Source organism: Pelecanus crispus, chromosome 3, assembly GCF_030463565.1.
Source record: "Pelecanus crispus isolate bPelCri1 chromosome 3, bPelCri1.pri, whole genome shotgun sequence".
In the NCBI taxonomy this organism is placed as follows: Eukaryota; Metazoa; Chordata; class Aves; order Pelecaniformes; family Pelecanidae; genus Pelecanus; species Pelecanus crispus.
In genome coordinates this window covers 13724811-13744688 of record NC_134645.1, presented here as the reverse complement: position 1 = coordinate 13744688, position 19878 = coordinate 13724811, and the positions used below count along the sequence as shown (strand labels likewise).

Genomic DNA, 19878 nt, shown 5'->3' with positions numbered 1-19878 from the left:
TCTGTCTTTTAGTAAGGTATAATGTTTAGGGTAAGCTGGCTTGTAACTGGCTGAAACCCTCTTTGTTGTAATTAAATGCAACTTGCTTCTTTTTCCTGCTGTGTGTTTTCTTGTGAACAGTGCTTGTTTGACTATTATGATGGCTTAGCAGGAGGAATTCAGTCTCTTCTGTTAAACACGTTGAAGTCTGGGAACATGAACACACTTGCTCAGATTTTTGTTTTTTCCCACTTCTCGGATATGTTTAAACATCTTCGGGACTTTTTTGTGTTGTCTTTTGAAAATACCTTGTATTCTCACATCTGTAGCTACTAGTGGGTTTTTTAGCTGTTCCAGCCTTTTATGTCTATCCAGTCTATTGGTTTATTCCCTTCTGGCAATTACAGAGGTGGTAATAATCTAAAAAATAATCTTGTTTGCATTGGCATGGCTTTGGCCAGAAATAGTGTACAAGAAGGCATGGGAGAATAAAACACTAGTTATGGGCTCAGCTTCCTGTGAAGAGTTCTTAAAGCACAAAATACCATTGTTCTTATTTTGACCTTAAACTAGATGCAGCTGTGCTGCAGTTGAGAGCCTCCCACCTTCACATAGCTGGTGTATAAAAGGTAACTTGAATCCTGCTGTAAAACTTGCCTTGCAGTGATTGTATGTTTGCATGTTTGATGCTATGACCAAGCAATGCTCTGGCATGTTGTCACAGAAGTGCTGATAGTGCCCTCTGAATATATGGCAAAAATGTGTCAGCTTTAAGGAAACAAACCTTGTTGATTTGCGTCCCCTGGTAGCAACAGTTCCAAAGAAAGGGAATAGCAGTCTGGTGCTCCATAAAGTATTTTCCGTGTGTTGGTTAGCTGCTGATACTGTGGTGTTGTCCTACATCCGTAGGTTGTGTTGCTCTAAGATGGTAAGAAAGGCCTGACTGAATAACAGCATGAGAGAAGTATGTTGTGTGACCTGATTTGTTGTGAAATTCAAGAGTGAATGGAGAATCCTATCTAAGCAAGGGACAAGTGATGCTGCAAGACCTTTGGAAGGAAGGTGCTGAGGAACAAGGGTGAGCACAGTTCACTAGACCTGCACTTCTCTCCTGGACTGTGGGGCTGATGGGTGAGAGGTGGACATTAAATTGCAGCTGGATGAAGTGGTCTGATATGCGGGATCTCACCTGAGGCCATCCTATCTTTAGAAGTGAGGTGTTTTTCACTTCCTTCGTTTCTTCTAGCTTGTGCTATTTTTGTTCTTAATTGTTAAGACCACATGTTACAAATTAATCTAGGCTCTTCAAAGCCTCCCTTTGCTTCTGTAAGGAGTGGTCTGGGAGTGGACTGGAATGTGAAAAATGTTAGTAGTATTCACCAGGGGAGTCTGACTTGAGAAATACTTGGCATCATTCTTAACCTGTAAAACAAGGGATTTCCTTCCCCACCTCCCCGCCCCCCGTTAAACCTTATGTATGCTAAGTGAGTAGTAAGACAGTATCTTCTCAGTTGCACCATTAAAATTTACAGTTGTGGAGAAGGCAGACGTGCTCACGTGATAATGTGATGTTTCTAGCACGCCATTCAGGTTCCTTACAAAAGCTCGTGGGGGCATAGTCTGAGATGAAAATAAGGTGAAACAAATAGCTGTTCAGGGTTTGGGATGATGAGGCCCCCAAGTCCTACCGCTAAGGCATCTGATTTGATAAAGGGTGAAGAGCTTCCATTTCTAGACAGTTGTATCACCAAGTTAAAAGAACAAAATATTTGTTTTCTGTTAAGTCTCCTAATGCGTAATACTCTCTCCCTGTTAAAAATAGAAGATTTCTTTCTCCAAGGATTGTAATTCCCACAGGATGTTGGAGGAACCTAATGCAGCCAGATTACTTGTGCTGTACTTTGGCCATGCCCCTCTAAAGGAAATAACCTCAGTCCCTTTTCTTGTGTTCAAAAAGCTTTAGTATCTGTCCTGTGCCAAGCCTTCCTGTTTTGGCCTTTCACAGCCAGCTCCCTGGGCTAGAGCCATGTATTAATTCAGATAGGTTCTCTGCTCTTCTTTTGACTGTTGCAGCTGCTGATGCGAGGTCTTAATTTCTGGCATGATTTATTTAACTTTTTTCCTTCTCTGGTGTTCATGGAGCAGCTGCAGACTGAGTGGGTCTTCATGCAAGGGAATGAGTACTCCTGCAGGAATGCGCCAGGGAGCCAGCAGCTATTAAAAAGGCAAGATAATTAACCCTCTTTTTCCAAAGCATCCGGGATCCAAGAATTCAAATTAGTCCTGGCAGGGGCAGCATAGGAGTATTCAGAACAAAACACTGAAATGGGCTTGTAGCATGAGGGATGGCTGAGGTTGGCAGTTGCTGCAGAATACAGGATATAATTATTTATAAGCCATTACCTGTTTGTTTATTTTCACTTGCCACCTCTTCTTCTTTCCATTTGTGGTCTCATCCTTCTTCAAGCTAGTCAGAAAATTAAATTGCAAATGTTTGTGCTCCACTGAAACATAGGTGTGTAGTAGTCAAATAAACCCCCAGGAGTTATTAGTTGGAGTGCTTTCCTACTAAAACTCTACTCTCCTGACTTTTCTGTCACTTAGGCTGTTAAGACAGCGCTCTTTGGATATTTCAGGAAGCACAATTTGTATTAGTTGATGCTTTCTCTGTCATCTAAGTGTAAACTTCTGGCCATTTTAAACTTAATGACACGGATGCAGGGATTTGCATGTAATATAGATTATGCTTCTATTTTCTCTTCTGTTAACCACCGCACTGGAACTACTAAATCAGATTAAATCATTGGGCTTTAGATAAGCATCCTGTTGAAAGGCTTCAGAAGAGTGTCTAAGAAATAGCCTGGTCAGGCAGTGACCTGAGTAATCTTTTTTGAAGTTACTGCATGGCTTCTGTCTGAAACATGGTAACCTAAAATTTCACTAGTTTAAGGCGGGAATCCCCACTCACTGAGCTTTTAATTCTCACTTACCTATCTTTGGGGTAGGGGGGGTGTGGTGGTGGTGCTTTAAATCCAAAACAAACTCCTGAGGTCTGAGGACAGAGCTCAAACTGGAATATTTTAGTTATACTTAAATATGTTCCTCATGCCCAATAATTCTGTGGAGGTTTTTCATCATTTTGTTGCTATATAGACAAAGACTTATCTGTGCCTTTTTAAGGATCCTTTTTGTGCCTCTAACTCTTCCTTTTTGTGTCATTTTAACAGGAACTAGCCACAGGATTTCAGATTAGGACTGTGCTATTGACTTAAAAGCATTTCAGAGTAACATACTCTCTAGTCTTGCCTTTTTTCAGCTATAGTATTCATCTAATAATAAAAAAACCCTACCCTAATAGTCTAAAGGACAAGTTTCTCTCCATGAAGAGAAATAGAGGTGATAGTACTTCCCCATGTATTTCAGGATATGGACCCCAAGTTCACAGCTAAGTGTGACCCTGCTCTTCTTGGTTTCTCCAGCATAGGCTATAACACACCATTTATGTTTGAGTGTTGCTTCAACTTATCCCTGCCATTACCTCCTGCACCTGCATCTTTGATGACCCTGTCATTGCAAAAAAAGAAATGGAGCTCTTCCTTTTTATCTCCCAAAGTTTCCAAACAAAGCTTGTTCATCTGTCTGTTTTCTGCACATTTTGAAACTTCCTAAGAAATAGAGCAGGGATATTTGGGGATGCAGGGTCAACAGAAGCTAATCTTACTCTTTTTAGACTGGCAGGAAGGAATGAGTGGTGGCTCCTGTCCTGAGACTGCCAGCACAACCTCCATTTCTTATTGCTGAAAACAGACTCAGCTTTCCAGGAACAGTGCTTTGTAGACCTTTCCGGAGAACGCCTGGCTAAGGATAAACCTCCTTTCATACTGAGGACAGAGCAGTTCAGAAACCCTGATGGCATGAGTTCATCTACGTTATGTGTGTGGGGTCAGGCTTTATGTTCTGAGGGGACAGTTGCTGTTTTCTTTCCTTTGCTCCCCCTTCACGCGCCCCCCCCTGCCCCCGGCTTTCCCTATTTAGGTAGCTTTGGGCTTGGTACAAGGTGGCTCTGTGCACCTGGCTTGCACATGATGAATGTATGAAGCCCAAGATCTTTGACTTCCCTGTTGTTTTCTTGCCAGTTCTTCCTAGTTTACTAGTGAAATGGAGTAGCTTGCCCCTGCAGCATGCCCATGCAGCTTGCTTGACCTTGGGGATTGCATTGATCCTCACAGGCACAGCCAACGTGCCTGCCCTTGTCCTCACACAAGTCCGCACTTGCAGGGGAATGTCACTGGACTGGTTGTTGCATTGTGCGGAGCCGAGGCTGTATGACTAACCTGCCTGTGCATGGGTTTTGCCTGCATGGGTTTTGCCTGCTGGGCTGCGTGGGGCCACTCGATCAACTGTGCTTTTGGAGCATGTGATCAGGAGAATTAGGACACAGAAGCCACTACTTTTGTTTCTCTGTTAGTGTCTCTGGGTGGACAAACCAGGCTTTGGGTCCCTCTAGTGCTTCACAGTGGACAGGGGCTAAGGGGGGCAATGGGTCCTGCTGTTTCCTCCCCCAAGGTCCAGGCTGGAGGCTCCCTGGGGCAGTGCTGGCAGGGAGAGCTGAGCAGGGCCTGCCTTGCTGGCAGGGGACAGCAGGTGGCAGCAAGAAATTCAGGTCCCTTTGCTCTGAGTTCAGCACCAGGGACCGTGTGTGTTGACTTCTCCCTTGTACTTCACCTGGGGGCAGGAGTCTGCAGCCCAAGGCTGGCTGCTGAACTGGGGACAGTGAAATCTTAACACACATTCTTTCTTAAGTAGGTTTTACGCTGCTTTTGGTTTGTGCTTGTAGGCTGTTTGAGGTCATGGGATGTTATCCTGCAGCATCTGCACTGTATCACCAGCAGGGATGCGCAAAGCTAGACATGCAAAAGGACTTCCAGGTGCTTGAGTTTGGACTCTCTTAAGATTCACCAGGATGGCTGCTCCAGCTTGTGTGGGGCAATTTCCTGAGACATCTGTGAATGAGGAGAGAGACTGTGTAGAGCGTGCCAAGGGCAGCAAGCATGTATGTTGCTGAGCATGGCTATGCTTTGGAGAGCGCAGTGTGTAAGGTTGTTTCTGCAGAAACCCATCCTTGCCTTGGGAATCCTCTCTGCCTTACCCAGAAATGTCCAAGTTGGAAAACTCAATGTCTGAATCTCTCCTGCAATCTTGCCAGCTCTGGAGTGTGAGCTAAGACATCTCTGCAACTCCTCTCCTAAGAGAGCATTACAAAAGAGCTCCACTGGATAACCCAGAAACCTGGCTTTGATTCCACTTGTGTAAGCAATTTAATCTATCAGGCAAGGGAGGATATTTCATCCCTCTTCCCTGAGGGAGCTGATGTGCTTCCAAACATGCACAAATGCCCTTGATACTTCAATAATAATGGATAAACAGCAGCATGGCTTAGGAAGAACAGATCTTGTAAGACAAATGTGATTGCTTCCACCGGGGACAGAATGGAAAAGGATCCAACAACCAAAGGCGTGAGCAGTGCCTACAATAGCCTGGGACCTCTGAGGAGTATTTGTTAGATAAATGCAAAGAGGTGCGGTGAGAGGCATGAGAAAGCTGGCTGTCACAGTGACACAAGCGGAGCCCAGAAGAGATAAGGGTCCCCCATGGGGCAAGACATCTGCCTCAAAAGGCTCACAAAAGGGATGCAGGGAGCCTGCAGTTTACTTGGAGAGGATAGGACTGGATCCTTTTCTCCTGGTTTTCCTCCAGGCTTTCCCTGTCCCACTTATCACATTGGTGGCACCTGGGAAATAGTGGCAGAGGTGGAGACAACTCCAGTGTCTGCCTCCCTGACTCCTGCACTGGCTGTTGGGTTGTCTCACTCCTGAGCCATGCCCTGTGGGCTCTGTCTGGAGCTCACCCCCACGAAGAGAGCAGCAAGCCCTGCCTGATGAGCTCTCTGGTGGCTTTTTTCAAGAAGGAAAGAGACCTGTATCATAATGATGGGCTGCAGAAGGAAGACATGGATGAGGGAGAAGCATTAACACTGGTGGAGACTGCCTTAGGCCAGAGCAGGAACCTGACAAAGGCTTAGTCCCGCCAGCTGTGTGCTATTGAGCTCTGGCTGGTTGTCTGGATTCCCTAGCTTACCTTCACTCCTGGCAAAGAATGGGGCCAGCTGCAAACTTGGAGCCAGATTGCTTATACCCAAAACAGTTGTTTTGATACCAAATAAACCATGTTGGTTATTTGGGGGAAATTTCCACCTTCTTTTTGTTTTCCGTTCTCATTATGTGTAACAAAAATTGGCTTTAAGCAGGGTTTCAGAACAGAAAAGGTGCATCAGTCATACAGCAGCTGTGTAGTGTAGTGAATAATTGAGCCCGTTGGAAAGCTGTTTCTTTGCACTCCCTCCTTGGCTTTAGCCAGGGCTTGTTCCTGCTCTGCTTTCCTTCTGGATTTTCTGGTTTTTTTTTGTTTTCCTTTTGTCTGTGCTCCCTTCTTTCAGGCCAGGACATGTGTTTTCCAGGGGTCATCTGAGAGCCAGAGGTCCCAGTCTCTTCGGTGTTTAACCTTGGCCATGGATTTGGTAACTCTCAGGGGAAAAGAAGAACCAACCTGAGAGCGGCATTTCTAGCAACCCTCTGCCTCCAGGCCGTGAGGGCCCCTCGCTCTCTGTCTCTTGCACAAGCTGCCCGAGTGCTGTGGGGCTGCTCGCTGTGCTGTCCCTTGCTGTCTCGCTGTGGATAGCAGTAAACTGAAAGTGCAGGACAGCTGCCAGCATCCCCACTCCCTGGGCAGTTGTGTCAGGCAGCGAACACCGTGACATTTGTCCTGCTGGCCTGGGTGAGGCATGGGGCCTGGGGTCTCAACCTGTTCTGTGCCAGGACACCTCCAATACTTGTGACTTGGTGCAACACCCCCTGCCATGTGAGGTGGCCGGTTGTCCTTAAGGGTTAAAGTGTTGCTGGATCAGTGTGATCAGATGGCAAAAGCAACTGTGAGCTCCTGCCCTTTGAGCAGGGTAGAAACTCCTGCTTACAGACAGCTGGAGGAGCAGCCTGGTAAACATAGCCACATGAATATGTGATAAGGGAGCACTTGCACCTGGACATGCTCCTTGGGCAAACCCTTTGCCCAGAGCTGTTAAATACCCTGTCGTATAGTGAGCGTGTTGCGATCCCTGACCCCCAGCCTCCTGCACTTGTAGTATGACTCCAGGCTGCCTCCCTTGGGGGTTTGCTGCCAGCTCTGGTTTGCTACAGAGGCGAAGTGCAAAGGCATCTTTTGCATCACACCAGAGCGGGTGACAGCCAGGCAGGGGCTGTCCCTGCCAGCAGAAGCACTGCAGGCCCCAGGAGCATGATCGGGTGCTGCGGCGCTGGTTCACTCCCTTGCAGCGAAACCAGGCATAGCCATGGCAGCTTCAGCCACAGTGAGTGCGTTCCTGTAGCGTTCGTTACTGCATTCAAACTGTGTCCTCGCTTAGCTTGGCTCTTTCAGAAGCTGATCTGAGCCAGAGACCTTGCTGCCCAGCTAGAGCAGAGCTTTCACACCCCAGAAAGGCTGAGCAGCCCCCAGCCCACCCGCCAGCAGCAGCACACTAGGATACAGTCCAAACCTGCTTTGCACTGCAAAGCACCAGGCATGCATGTGAGGCTTTTAAGACCCAAGGACCAGCTCCAAAGCAATTCCCCATTGCCTGTAAATGAAGCAGACCAGCTTTGCAAAATTAAAATATTCCTAGCAAGCCAAAGCTGCTTCGTCCAGCTGAGATTTGACTCGCCTGAGGGATGGTTAGTTTGCCTTTGAAAGAGCCAAAATGTTTTCTGCATTAAAAGCCCAGCTCACCTCTCAGTGAAACCACTGACAGCTTGTGCCCTCTATCTATAAGGCAGCTTTGGAGTTAATTATGTAACCTATTAAAAATACGTTCATTCATCCTTTTATTCTTTCCTGCCAAAGAAATCAGTCAGACATAGTTTCAGGTGAGCTCTGATAGCTGGTTGCTGCTGCAGGGTGCAGAGGGGTCAGGCATGGTGGCAGCTCATGGACTCAGCATCCCTCCGTGCTGCTTGCTGGGTATTGCAGGAGCGTCCCTGTGCCTTGCTGCATATAATCTCCCAGCACTGGCACACACAGACCTCAGACTCAGTAATGCAGCACCCTGCTCCTTGGAGAGCATCACACCTCTTTAACCCCATGGTTAATGGCTAGACTGTAGCAGCTGGCTCCTCAGCCCAGCTATGGAAAGAGTCATGGATTTTAAATACCAGATTTTCTGATCTTGCCCTTTGAACCAATTTTTGCTGTGGTTGTTGGTAAACTGTGCACTCCTGAGCTCAGGCTGCTGCAAAATCCTCTATGGACCGCTGCATCCCTGAGCAGGTACATCTTTGCAAGTTGTACAAGAGCAGTGTTTGATACAAGTTGGCATGTGTGGCTGAAGGCAGGAGGCTGATTTCAGCTCGGTTTGTTGTGGAATTGCTACCCAATTTATCATGGACTTATAAGTGCTGGTGGGAAGGGGCCTGTGGAGGTCTCTGATCCAGCCAACCCTTGGAGCAGGACTGTTGCCAACGCTGGGTCAGAGCAGCTGGGGCTCTGCAGAGCTAAGGCTGAAAAACTTCCAAGGATGGAGACCGCTCCTCCCTGGGTGCATATCCCAAGGCTGCACCTCCCTGCTGGGGAAGGAGCTTTTCCTAACACCCTACCTGAACTGGCCAGGCTGCAGTCTGTACCTTTTGCTTCATGTTATATTGTCTTGACCTGCTAGAAAGACTTTGGCTGCACCCTCCCTGCATCTGCCCTCCAAGTCACTGTAGACTTCTGCTAAATTGCTCCAACCTCCTCTTCTTCCCAACTAACCAAGCCAGCAGTCTCCACCTCTCCCTGTAGGCAGTGTCTCCTGACCTCAGCCAGCCTGGTGGCCCTCCTGGGTCCTCTCCAGCTTCCCAGCAGATCTGTGCTCATCTTGGAGGGGCTGTTCACAGCCACTGAGACCTGCTGAAAGGGGATGCTTAGAGCCAGGGCAGGCTGCAGTCAAGCTCAGAAACAAGCTCCTTGTTGCATCTGCTTGAATAAGATTTCAGGAGAACCTGGTTTTGATTGATTTCTGAATGAGATGGGTCTGATCCAGTTGGCAAGTGCCTAGCAGTGATAAGTAAGGCCTGCCCATGCCTATCTTCTTGCAATATTGCAGTATCCTTCTGACCTATAGCCATAGGGCACTGCCCTGAACTGTCTCCTCAGCCACATGAAGGAGCATCTTTCTGCAAGCAACACGGTTTGGGGACATCACCAGCACAAGGCTGATGTGCCCTGAGCCCCAGACTATGTGGGGCTCTCTAGAGCAGCAGGCACCTCTCCACTACCTCCTGGGCACTGCCCACCCCTGCTGGGGCAGGTCTAAGGGGCTCAGCTGCTCCCAGACCCCAGAGGCAGTGTGGCTGGACCCCAGAGGAGCTGTTTGAGCTGGCTTGTCCTGCCCACGGCCAGCTCATCCATCTTCACCTTGCTGGCACAGCTCATCCTGACATGGGGAGGCGAGCACAGTGCTTTATTTAGATGGATACCAGGAAGCAAGGGGGCTTTGCAGGGTCAAGCTGGGCATTTCAGCAGGGTCTGGACTCCACATCTGAGCCCTTGGTGGGACATTAGGCTCCCTTCTCTTCTCCCCTCCGTGGGACTGGGATGTGCTGGGTAGCCCGTTCCTGCCCAGAGCTACCTGGTCCCCACTGATCGCTCCTCTCTGAAGGATGGTGTCAGATGCCCAAGGCTGCTCCCCCGAGGTCTGAAAGATTACACTGGAAGTTTTCTGGGTGGGAGATGTCCAAGGGCTGAGGTCAGGGACAGAAATGTAACGTCTGCTCTGCTCTGTTATACAATCCGCTGTTAAATAATCACTCTGGGTCACTGTGCCTGCCAGGTGGCTGCGACTGGCGGTGGGGCTGCCTGGAAAACAGGCTGTGGTTTGCAGGACCGCTGTCCCCTGGACAAGAAGAAGAAGGAAAAGCAGTTACATGCTTTTGGGCAGTCCCGTGCTCGGACCCATCCCAGCCTTGGGGTTCCTCGTTGCAAGGTTCTTTTTGGTGATGGAGGCACCAGCCTCGCAAGGGCACAATCTATTTGTAAAGCCACCAGCCTGATGTTCACAGTGGGGAGGTGGCTTTGGCCACTGTGAGAAAAGGCTCATGTTTACCTGTGGGATGCTGTGGCTCAATGGGCACAAGCAGGGACCTGTGCCTGTGGCTGGGATGCTGGGTCTCCACTGTGTCTGGGCAAGCTGCAGCAGGAGCTGCCCAGACCCAATGGAGAGCCAGCATCCATCCAGCACAGCTCTGTGTCCCCCAGCCTCACGGCTGCTCTCTGCATTTCATAAAGCTGCAGTGGAGCAAAAGCTGGGGCTGAGCCATGGAGCCCCCATGCAGCAGCTACCAGCACGTAGGGGTTGGGCCAGTGCCACAGTCCCTAGGCACTAATATCAGGTGGTGCTGCCCATCTGGGACTGACGCCAATTTAAGAACACTGTATTAATGATTTTGAAGGTGCTGCAGAACAAAGTAGCCGAAACGGGCACATGGAGGACATCAGGAGACCTGTGGGAATGGCTAGTGATGATCCATGCTGGCTGCAAATGAGCGGTTGCTCAAGGGAGCTGGATGATTTGTCCTAGGAAATACAGTCCAAGTCCAGGAAAAGAAACCACACTGGACGGAAAAGCTCCCAAAACAAGGCTGGGAAGCAGACACACTGTGCTCAGAGCCTGAGCCTCGCTGCCCTGGGGTTGCTGTCCTCGAACACACATTTACAGCTAGCTAGGATTTTTGCTGGATAATTTCTTCCTAATGAGGGTTTTTGGCAGGTGGCCGTGTTCCCCTGAGGGTGAGGGAGAGCAGTTCAATATGAGCAACAAACTGGTACAGGGCAGGGCAAGTTCCTGTTGTTTTCAACTCAGAGGGTGGGTGGGAAATAGAAACGCTGGACCACACTGAGTTATCCCTTGCTTGTGTTTTGCCCCCACCCGAATGCTGCACTGGCAGAGCAGGGCATCAGCGTGGCCCTGTGGTGGTAGCGGAAAGATGCTCTGGCCTTCTCAGTTTTGCTCTGCATCTCCCTGCGCAGAGGTCAGGGTACCGCAAGCAGCGGGGCTGTGCCAAGAACCAGCCTGGCAGTCAGAGGCCAGCACAGGTGTGGGAGCACTGGGGGCCTGGGATGATGTGAAGCATCACAATGCACCTGCCAAACATCCCTCATCTGGAGTGACTGCCATGTGGCAGCCCTGGTGCTCCTCTCCTCCCAGAACACTGCTCGCAAAGCTGGCAGGAGTCACGAGCTGTGTTCCCTGTGGTCCCTTCTGCTCTATCCCTGAGACTGCTCCGGGACAGTGGGGACCCCGAGCTGCTCTTGAGCCATTGCCAGAGAACCCTGATTGGGACTGGTGGGGCTGGGGTGGGAAACCGGCTCTGCCAGATCACTTGCACACGTGCACGGCTCACCTGCCCCAGACAGCAAGCTGCCCTGCTCTTCTCATGCAGTCTGTCGCTCAACCCCGAAACACTGCAGAGCCGTGGCACTGAGCCTGGTTGCCTGTCCGTGCCGACAAGCTCTTTGGTGCCTGGCTTCCTGTGATCCGGGGAGGCATTCTAGCTTAATGCAGCTATTTTGTTACTTAATCCTGCTTGATTTTCCTTAACACCTTTCCAAATGTTTTAAGCTATCCTTTGTGGTGCTCACCCACTGTTTAATCTGAGATCAAATGATTGTATCTTAATCCCTGGACCTCAAATGAATTTGCCTTTAGTTTGGGCAGCTAACCCTCCAGCCCTCTGCTACAGCCAGGCTGTGTTTATCCAGGGCAGGTAGAATCAGGACAGGAATGAAATGCCTTCTCCCTCTCCTTCTCTCGCTATTTCTCTCTTTCTTGCAAGTTAACATTACTTGAGCTGCACAAAATAGGTGATACCCCCTGATGAATATTTCCAAATTATTTTATGTTTTTCCTTGTGTCAAACTACCTAAATGTGATCAAAGCCAGTGCAATACTGTGCTTTTTGTGGCTGACTGGGTACACAGAGCAAGCTGACATGGAGCAAGTGTCCAGGACAGCACCTGAATCCATTGTACAGTCTTCCTGGAGGACCCAGAGATGCTCTCAATGAGCAGTTCCCAGCAGCAATCTAGCACTGTGCTTTTCCCAAAGGACACGTGCACTTCGCTTCAGTGGCATTGGAGTGGCATCCTTTTTGGCGCGCTCGCCTGGTCCACAGGAATGCATTTCTCAGCTCGGCAAGGGGAGACCTGTAGTTGCTGAAACTCCCCTGGAGCCAGCAGAGCAGCACAGCCCTCTGCAGTTCCCGAAGGCACTGAGACAAACATGGGGACCCTGTTGACACAAGCCCTGCTGCCTCTTAAGCAAGACCAGGAGCAGGGCTGGGGCCAGCGGGTACCAGCCCCCGTGACTGTGCCTTCCCTACATTCCTCTGCCTTCCCCACACTCTCCTCTGTCACACAGAGAAGTTTTGGGGCAGGAGAACCTCTGAATCAGACCAGCACAAATCTGAAGAAGACAGGATGCTTATCTCAGCCCCATTCCCCAGGTGCTGCTAAAACTTGGTTTCTTGTTTCATTGCGATTGCCCATGGCTATGCTGCGGGCCCCCTGCTCAGATACATACAAAGAGGCTTGGAGAAAGATTAAATGCCACCTTTCTACAGCGTGTTCTAGATTTTATTGAGAGTAGATCAAACTAATTAAATTCACATGTTAATCCAGCCAGATTAAATGGCACATTCTGTGTCCTTAGCTTGGGCCAGAGACCAGACTGAACCTGGAAATGCAGACAGCAGAACTGGTCTGGTCCTTCATGTTTAGACTCAGGCCCAGGCTTTGATTCAATGCCAGAGATTGGATCCAGACAGTTTCATTGGTGTGTTAAGGATCATGCCCCAGATCCAGGCCTGGTTCAGAGCAGAGCGTAGCAGTTATCCCAGCCCTGGAGGGTGCTGCTGCCCCAAGGACCCTCTTGTAAGCCCACAGTGCTGATGGGACAAGCTCAGGTCCCCATCTGACCTGGGGTTTCTTGTACGTGCTGCTGTCAGGGTCTCACACCCACTCCTGCTGACAGCTACCACGGCTTTGGGGTACTTGAGTCCTTGGTGACACAGCCCACACTAGTCCAAAACTTCTCCCGAGCTGGGCAGGGCGGGCTGTGACCATGTGGCTAAATTGCATCCAAACCTGTCCTGATGGAGTGATGGGCTGATGCAGCCTCATCCAAGGGTATGTGGGGGACCCTGTGTTGCGGGGGGGTTGCCTTCCAGGAAGGGACAATGAGAGCTGCAACTCAGCTTCTCTGGTGCTGTGGGAATTCATAGCAGAATCCCTCTTTTAAGCACAACTCATCCCTATGCAGCTAGTCTGGACTTGCATGGGAAGAAACCATGTGAAACCCTGGGAATAAACCACCTGCCTCCTTGTGAGGACCTGTAAATCTTGCCCAGCAGAGCCAGAGTCATGTAGCTGCAAAGGATGCAAATAAACTCTGCTGTGTAATTAGCACCCTTTGTACGGCAGGGCAATCGTACTCAACACCACATGCAATCAGGAGCCATGTCTGCCTGCACAGGACTCAGTGCAAAATACCCTCCCAAGGTGTAAAGCTGCACTGCTTCACTCAAATCATCACACAGTGACGCTTTGCCCCATAGAGCAGGAGTTGGCTTGTGATATGAAAGATCAGTTAAGCTGCAAGGACAAATACCCTCTCCTAAAAGCTACAGCCAGCACTGATAGGAGTGTTTCCTAGCAAATACCCGCAGCACACCAAGCAATCAGTCTTATTTTATTACATTAAAGAGTAAAATGTCTACATGGCATTTTTCTAAGTCAGACCCTGAATTGACACTGAATCCTCTGTGATGGTGGAGTACTTTCTCTCACCCCAAATTGTCTCTGGTAACCTGATCTTTGCGTGCTGCACCATGCAGAAAAAGCACTACTAGTGTGGACTGAAGCAAGGTATCACCGATCGTGTAGGCACCACTGGGGCTCCTCCTTCCTTGAGCCAAGTGCCTTGCTGTTTGTACCAGCAAAGCAGACACAGCTCTGTGCCTTGGAGGGATGCTGTACAGGTTCAGTGGCTGGTGTGATTATCTGTGCAAGACATTTGATGGGTGTCACGGTGACAGCTGGAGCAATTCCTCTTTTTCTAGGATAAGAGGCTTGGGAGCTAGAGTCTGGGGGTATGGAAAAGTTCTTTCTCTGTGGTGGCCTTGATGGCCTAAGGAGCCATCAGGAAATGCCACCAAGGAGACCCAAACCCCAGAGGTGCTTATAGATGCCCAGGTCAGGTGAGAAAAAACAGTTTAAAGCCTTTCACCATACTGGCATTTAACATGTGCATGCATACTCCCCAGTAGCAGAACTGGTCTCATTTTTAGAGAGGCAGGTCAAAAATCACCACAGAGCAGGCAGCACGTAGGCAGGCATGTCCTTCGGGTGACACTGGAAGCAGCGTGCTGGCTGTAGACAGAGGCATCTGTTCAGTGGGGCAGCCCTGGGGTTTCATAGATTCATAGAATCATAGAATGCTTTGGGTTGGAAGGGACCTTTAGATGTGATCTAGCCCAACCCCCCTGCAGTAAGCAGGGACAGCTTTAACCAGATCAGGTTGCTCAGAGCCCCATCCAACCTGACCTTGAATGTTTCTAGGGATGGGGCCTCCACTACCTCTCTGGGCAACCTGTTCCACTGCTTCACCACCCTCACTGTAAAAAATTTCTTCCTTATGTCTAGTCTAAATCTATTCTTCTTTAGTTTAAAACCATTACTCCTTGTCCTGTCACAACAGGCCTTGCTAAAAAGATTGCCCCCATCCTTCCTATCGGCCCCCTTTAAGTACTGAAAGGCCACAATAAGGTCTCCTCGCAGCCTTCTCTTCTCCAGGCTGAACAACCCCAACTCTCTCAGCCTGTCCTCGTAGGAGAGGTGCTCCAGCCCTCGGATCATTTTTGTGGCCCTCCTCTGGACCTGCTCCCAGCATGTCCATGTCCTTCTTGTGCTGAGGGCTCCAGAGCTGGACACAGTACTCCAGGTGAGGTCTCACCAGAGCAGAGTAGAGGGGCAGAATCACCTCCCTTGACCTGCTGGCCACGCTTCTTCTGATGCAGCCCAGGATTCGGTTGGCTTTCTGGGCTGCAAGTGCACATTGTTGGCTCATGTCCAGCTTTTCATCCCCCGGTACCCCCAAGTCCTTCTCCGCAGGGCTGCTCTCAATCCCTTCATCCCCCAGCCTGTATTGATATCGGGGGTTGCCCCATCCCAGGTGCAGGACCTTGCACGTGGCCTTGTTGAACCTCATGAGGTTCACACAGGCCCACCTCTCCAGCTTGTCCAGGTCCCTTTGGACGACATCTCGTCCTTCTGGCGTGTCAACCGCACCACTCAGCTTGGTGTTGTCTGCAAACTTGCTGAGGGTGCACTCAATCCCACTGTCTATGTCATCGATGAAGATGTTAAAGAGCACAGGTCCCAGTATGGACCCCTGAGGGACTCCACTTGTCACCAGTCTCCATGTGGACAGCGAGCTGTTGACCACTACCCTCTGGATGCGACCATCCAGCCAATTCCTTATCTACCAAACAGTCCACCCATCAAACCCATATCTCCCCCATTTAGAGAGAAGGATGTTGTGGGGGACTGTGTCGAAGGCTTTACAGAAGTCCAAATAGATGACATCCATTGCTTTTCCCGTGTCCACTGATGCAGTCACTCCTTCATAGAAAGCCACTAGGTTGGTCAGGCAGGACTTGCCCTTGGTGAAGCCGTGCTGGCTGTCTCGAATCACCCCTCTGTCTTCCATGTGCTTGAGCATACCTTCTGGGAGGATCTGTTCCATGATCTTCCCAGGCACAGAGGTGAGGCTGACAGGTCGGTAGTTCCCAGGGTCCTCCTTTCTTCCCTTTTTAAAAATGGGCACAACAGTCCCCTTCTTCCAGTCACCAGGGTCTTCACCTGACTGCCATGACTTTTCAAATATCATGGAGAGTGGCTTGGCAACAACATCAGCCAGTTCCCTCAGGACTCTGGGATGCATCTCATCAGGTCCCATAGACTTGTGTACATTTAGGTTCCTCAGGTGGTCTCGAACCTGATCTTCCCTTACAGTGGGAGGGGCTTTATCCGCCTGGTCCCCATCTTTTGGTCCATCGACTTGGGAGGGGTGAGGGGAGAGGTTGCCGGTGAAGACTGAGGCAAAGAAGTTGTTGAGTACCTCCACTTTCTCCTCGTCTGTTGATACTAGGTTGCCATTCTTGTTCATTGGGGGGTGCGCTTTCTTTAACCTTCCTTTTCTGGTTGACATACCTGTAGAAGCCCTTCTTGTTATTCTTTACATCCCTTGCCAAATTCAGCTCCAGCTGCGCCTTGGCCTTCCTGACCCCCTCCCTACACAACTGGGTAGCTTCCCTGTACTCTTCCCAGGACACCTGTCCCTGCTTCCACTGCCTGTGCAGGTTTGCAGGTGTATTGGCACTCTAAGCAGCACTGCAGCCTCAACAGGAGTCAGTGTCTAGCCCAGGCTTTAAAAGCAGCCTCATCTTGTTGTGCTCTTGCATAACAGTGAGATGGAAATCGCACTGTGTTTATACAGACCCAAATGATAGGAGTCCGTTTGAGCAAACGCTTGCACATGAAAGCTTCAGCTGGCTACAGAGCTTCATTTCCAGGAGCAGAAGAAAACCACTTAGCAATTTAATCCTTTGAAGGCTTCAATCACCCTGATAAGGGAAGACAGGACAGGATGGGGGGGAAGGCACCCATTCACGCCTGTGAGACTGCCACCTCCACAGGCAGGCTGCATACCACCACCCCAGAGAGCCCCCCTCACATGTACCGCACAGGCAAGCATGGCTCTGGAGTCTGCCTGCTGCCCTTCCCCCAGCTGTGCCACAGCCCCTCGATTTAAAGCCTCAGTCCTGGGGAGATTATGCAACAGCTCCTTCAGGCTGAGAACAGATTATGCCTGTTTCAAAGGTATTTGGCATGCAGGCTGCACTGGGAGAGCCCAGTCAACTGGCCCAAGCCTTCCTGTGAAAGCACCTGCAGGCAATTCCTGCAGCTGGTGCCTAGCAACATGCTCTGAGCTGCTCTGACAACAGCTAAAATTCAATGTTGTTTCATCCTTCCTCCCCAGAGGAACAGCTCTTGAGTCATCACCAGGGGAGAAAGGAATGTGTCTCCTACTCGGGTTGCTATAAATGAGCCGTATGTGAGGAGCTGCTCCCTGTCTCTTGAGCATGTGTGCTGCTGCCAGCTAAAAAGGCACCTCCTCTCAGCATGTGGGACAGTTCCAGGTTCACGAGATTTGGTAAATTGTTTTTTCCCCTCCTTCCCAACTTGCTTTCTGCTCTCAGCAGCCTCTCAGCTTCCTTGGAGCTCTCTGCAGGGAAGCCTGCAGGAGAACCAGGTTTGGATCCATGCTGAGTCCCAGCTTGGCTTTGCTTGGGCAAGCCCCAAGTCATGCAAATACACACAGGTAGCTACAAACTTGGAGCTGTGCTAGGCACTCTCTAGTGATCACATGCGTGACAGATGAAGGCACCCCTGAATCTGAGGGAGATGCTTCTGGGAAATGGCAAACATCAGAAAAAATGCATAAGAAGCCAAGCTTGCCTGTTTATGGGGCTGAGATCCTTGCAGAGGTGGTGAGGCAAACACCAGCCAGGCTGGGCAGGACCAAGCATCGTGTTTCTGTATGTGGGCAGGGCGCAGGGATTGGTGATGGGAAGAGGGAGTCAATGGGAGGATCCAGCTGCAGAGAAGGCAGGAGCTTGGTGGGCAGCACAGCCTCCAATGCCTGCTGGCACTGTGCAGAGGGGAGGAGGGCTCCAGCTGGAAGAGGTGGGAAGCTGTGAGCAGACAAAGCCCATGAGTAGTAGGGCTGTGGTGCGGCAGCCTGGGTGCTTCTCAGAGAAAAGCTAGATGAGGTGCCTTGCAGGGCTTTTCCAAACTCTGGGAGGGCACATGTTTGCCTCTGGGGGTAAGCCTGAGATCCAAGTGGATTTCCCAGTGGGAGACTGTTAGGAAATCTCAGGCTTGCCCAAGTGACACAGCTCCCTTGGTGGTGTCTGGTGGGAGGGCAGCTGACTACCATCTGCTCTGGCTGTTCCCAGTGCTTGCACTGGTTCACCACTGCAGGGCTGACCCTCCTCGCCCCCCAGTCTTCTCCCTTGGGAAGCCCTGGGTGGCCCTAGGGGCTGCAGCTGAGGGGCTGGAGGTACCTTATTGCTGCGGATGGTGGGGGCTGCCAGAAGAACCACGGCTGTCTGTCCTCAGCTCCTGGCTGCCTGCAGTGCTGCATATCCTGGAGGGAAGATTGAGACTCACCTTGTCACTAGTTTGGACTCTACAGCCTGAAGCAGATGAGGGAAGACGTTGGTAAGTGCAGTACTGCCAACAGAAACCTCTCCAGCTCATCCCAGGACCCTCAGCTCTTCAGGATGGGAGATTGTGCTGTTCCCCAGCCCAGGAGTGGTGTTCGGCATGCTACAGGTGGGTGTTTGGCTTATGCATTTGTCATCATGCAGGTCACCTTAAACCCAGCAGCGTTGCACAGGTTAGCTGACAAGGACAGAGAAGCATTTTATACAGCAAGGCTAAAAGAACCTCAGTCTGCATCTGGCCTTTTCTAGTGTCCGGTGGGTGCCTCTGCCTGCATGGCTCAGGAATTGTCCTGCCATGCTGTCTGAAGGCCAGGAGACACTATGGTGGATCCGTTTCCCTTCCAGCTGCTGGAGGGGACAGCTCTCCCAGCAGAGCGTCTGAGCAGCCCCTGCCTTGGGTGGACCTGGCTCATTGCATTGATGACACAGGTTGTGTTGACTGTCCAAAGTGGGTTGGGACAAGCTTGGGACAGCAGAGGTTTTTAAACCAGCATGGCCAAATCCAGGAGAAGATGCTGTCTGTAGCACAAAACTGTGCCTTTGCTGGCTAAGGGGACTACTGGCCCAACCTGTACTTGCAGGTTAGACGTATCCTCCTGCTCCAGCGGTCCCTTCCCACCACAGCCTGCCAGTGGTTTGCACAGTTGCTCCCAAACTCCTTTCAGGTCAAATCCACGGCTAGCTTAAGCAGTTTCAATGCTAACTCCTTGCATAGCCTGGCTCAGAGGAAAGTGGCACGCAGCTGGGTGTGTGGTGGAGATGGGGACCTTTTCAGCCAGGAGATGACATGTTGATAGCAAAATCCTCAGCTCAGAAAACATCTCCTTCCTTCCTGCAAATGTAGAGGGACAGAATTAAGGTTGAGCTTTCTGACCTCCAAGTTCTTGATGTCTGTTCTCACATTACAGTAGCAGCAAATCCTGTTGCATGGAGCAGAAATCAATCCATCTGTATATGCACTATTTCAAACTCTTCTCCACATAAACTGTTCCAGACTTGATCAGAAACAAGGCTGTTTACTAACAGAACTGGGAAACTTCTTTAGTATTGTTTTTTCCCCCCAGTCTTTTAGTTTTCTTATTGAGCTGCTGAAGCTTAAGTCTGTCAGTTAGCAGTGTTTCTAGCTTTCAGTGTGTTTTACTTCAAGGTATTTCGCTTTGCCTGATTTCCTGTGTATCTCTCAAATACCTCTGTATGTAGAGTGTGCTCTTTCTTTCTGATATCAAGAAAGGTCTTCCTCTTGACCTGCGATGAGGTTAGAAAGACAGGTAATGGCACACTCATTTTCCTCAAATAAGTAGAAGGTATTAAACTGCAAAAGGCCAATGGCAATGTTTTTTTTTCTAGCATTCATAAAAACACTTCTGTACAAAGGGGTTGAATCCTGCTTCCATTTATGCTGATGTAAATCTAGAATAATGAAGTTCTTGAGTTTTACAGCATTGCGTATTTTATTATTACAAGTAAC

At 50.0% G+C, this 19878-nt stretch overlaps 1 protein-coding gene across 1 annotated transcript in view; it reads left to right on the top strand.

The window, feature by feature from the left end:
- The first annotated feature begins 18389 nt into the window (after positions 1-18389).
- Positions 18390-19878, top strand: part of ATL2 (atlastin GTPase 2) — a 42444-nt gene continuing 40955 nt past the window's right edge. The window contains exon 1 of the mRNA XM_075707060.1: positions 18390-18519. Coding sequence (XP_075563175.1) covers positions 18390-18519 — 130 coding nt within the window. The remainder of the gene's footprint in view (positions 18520-19878) is intronic.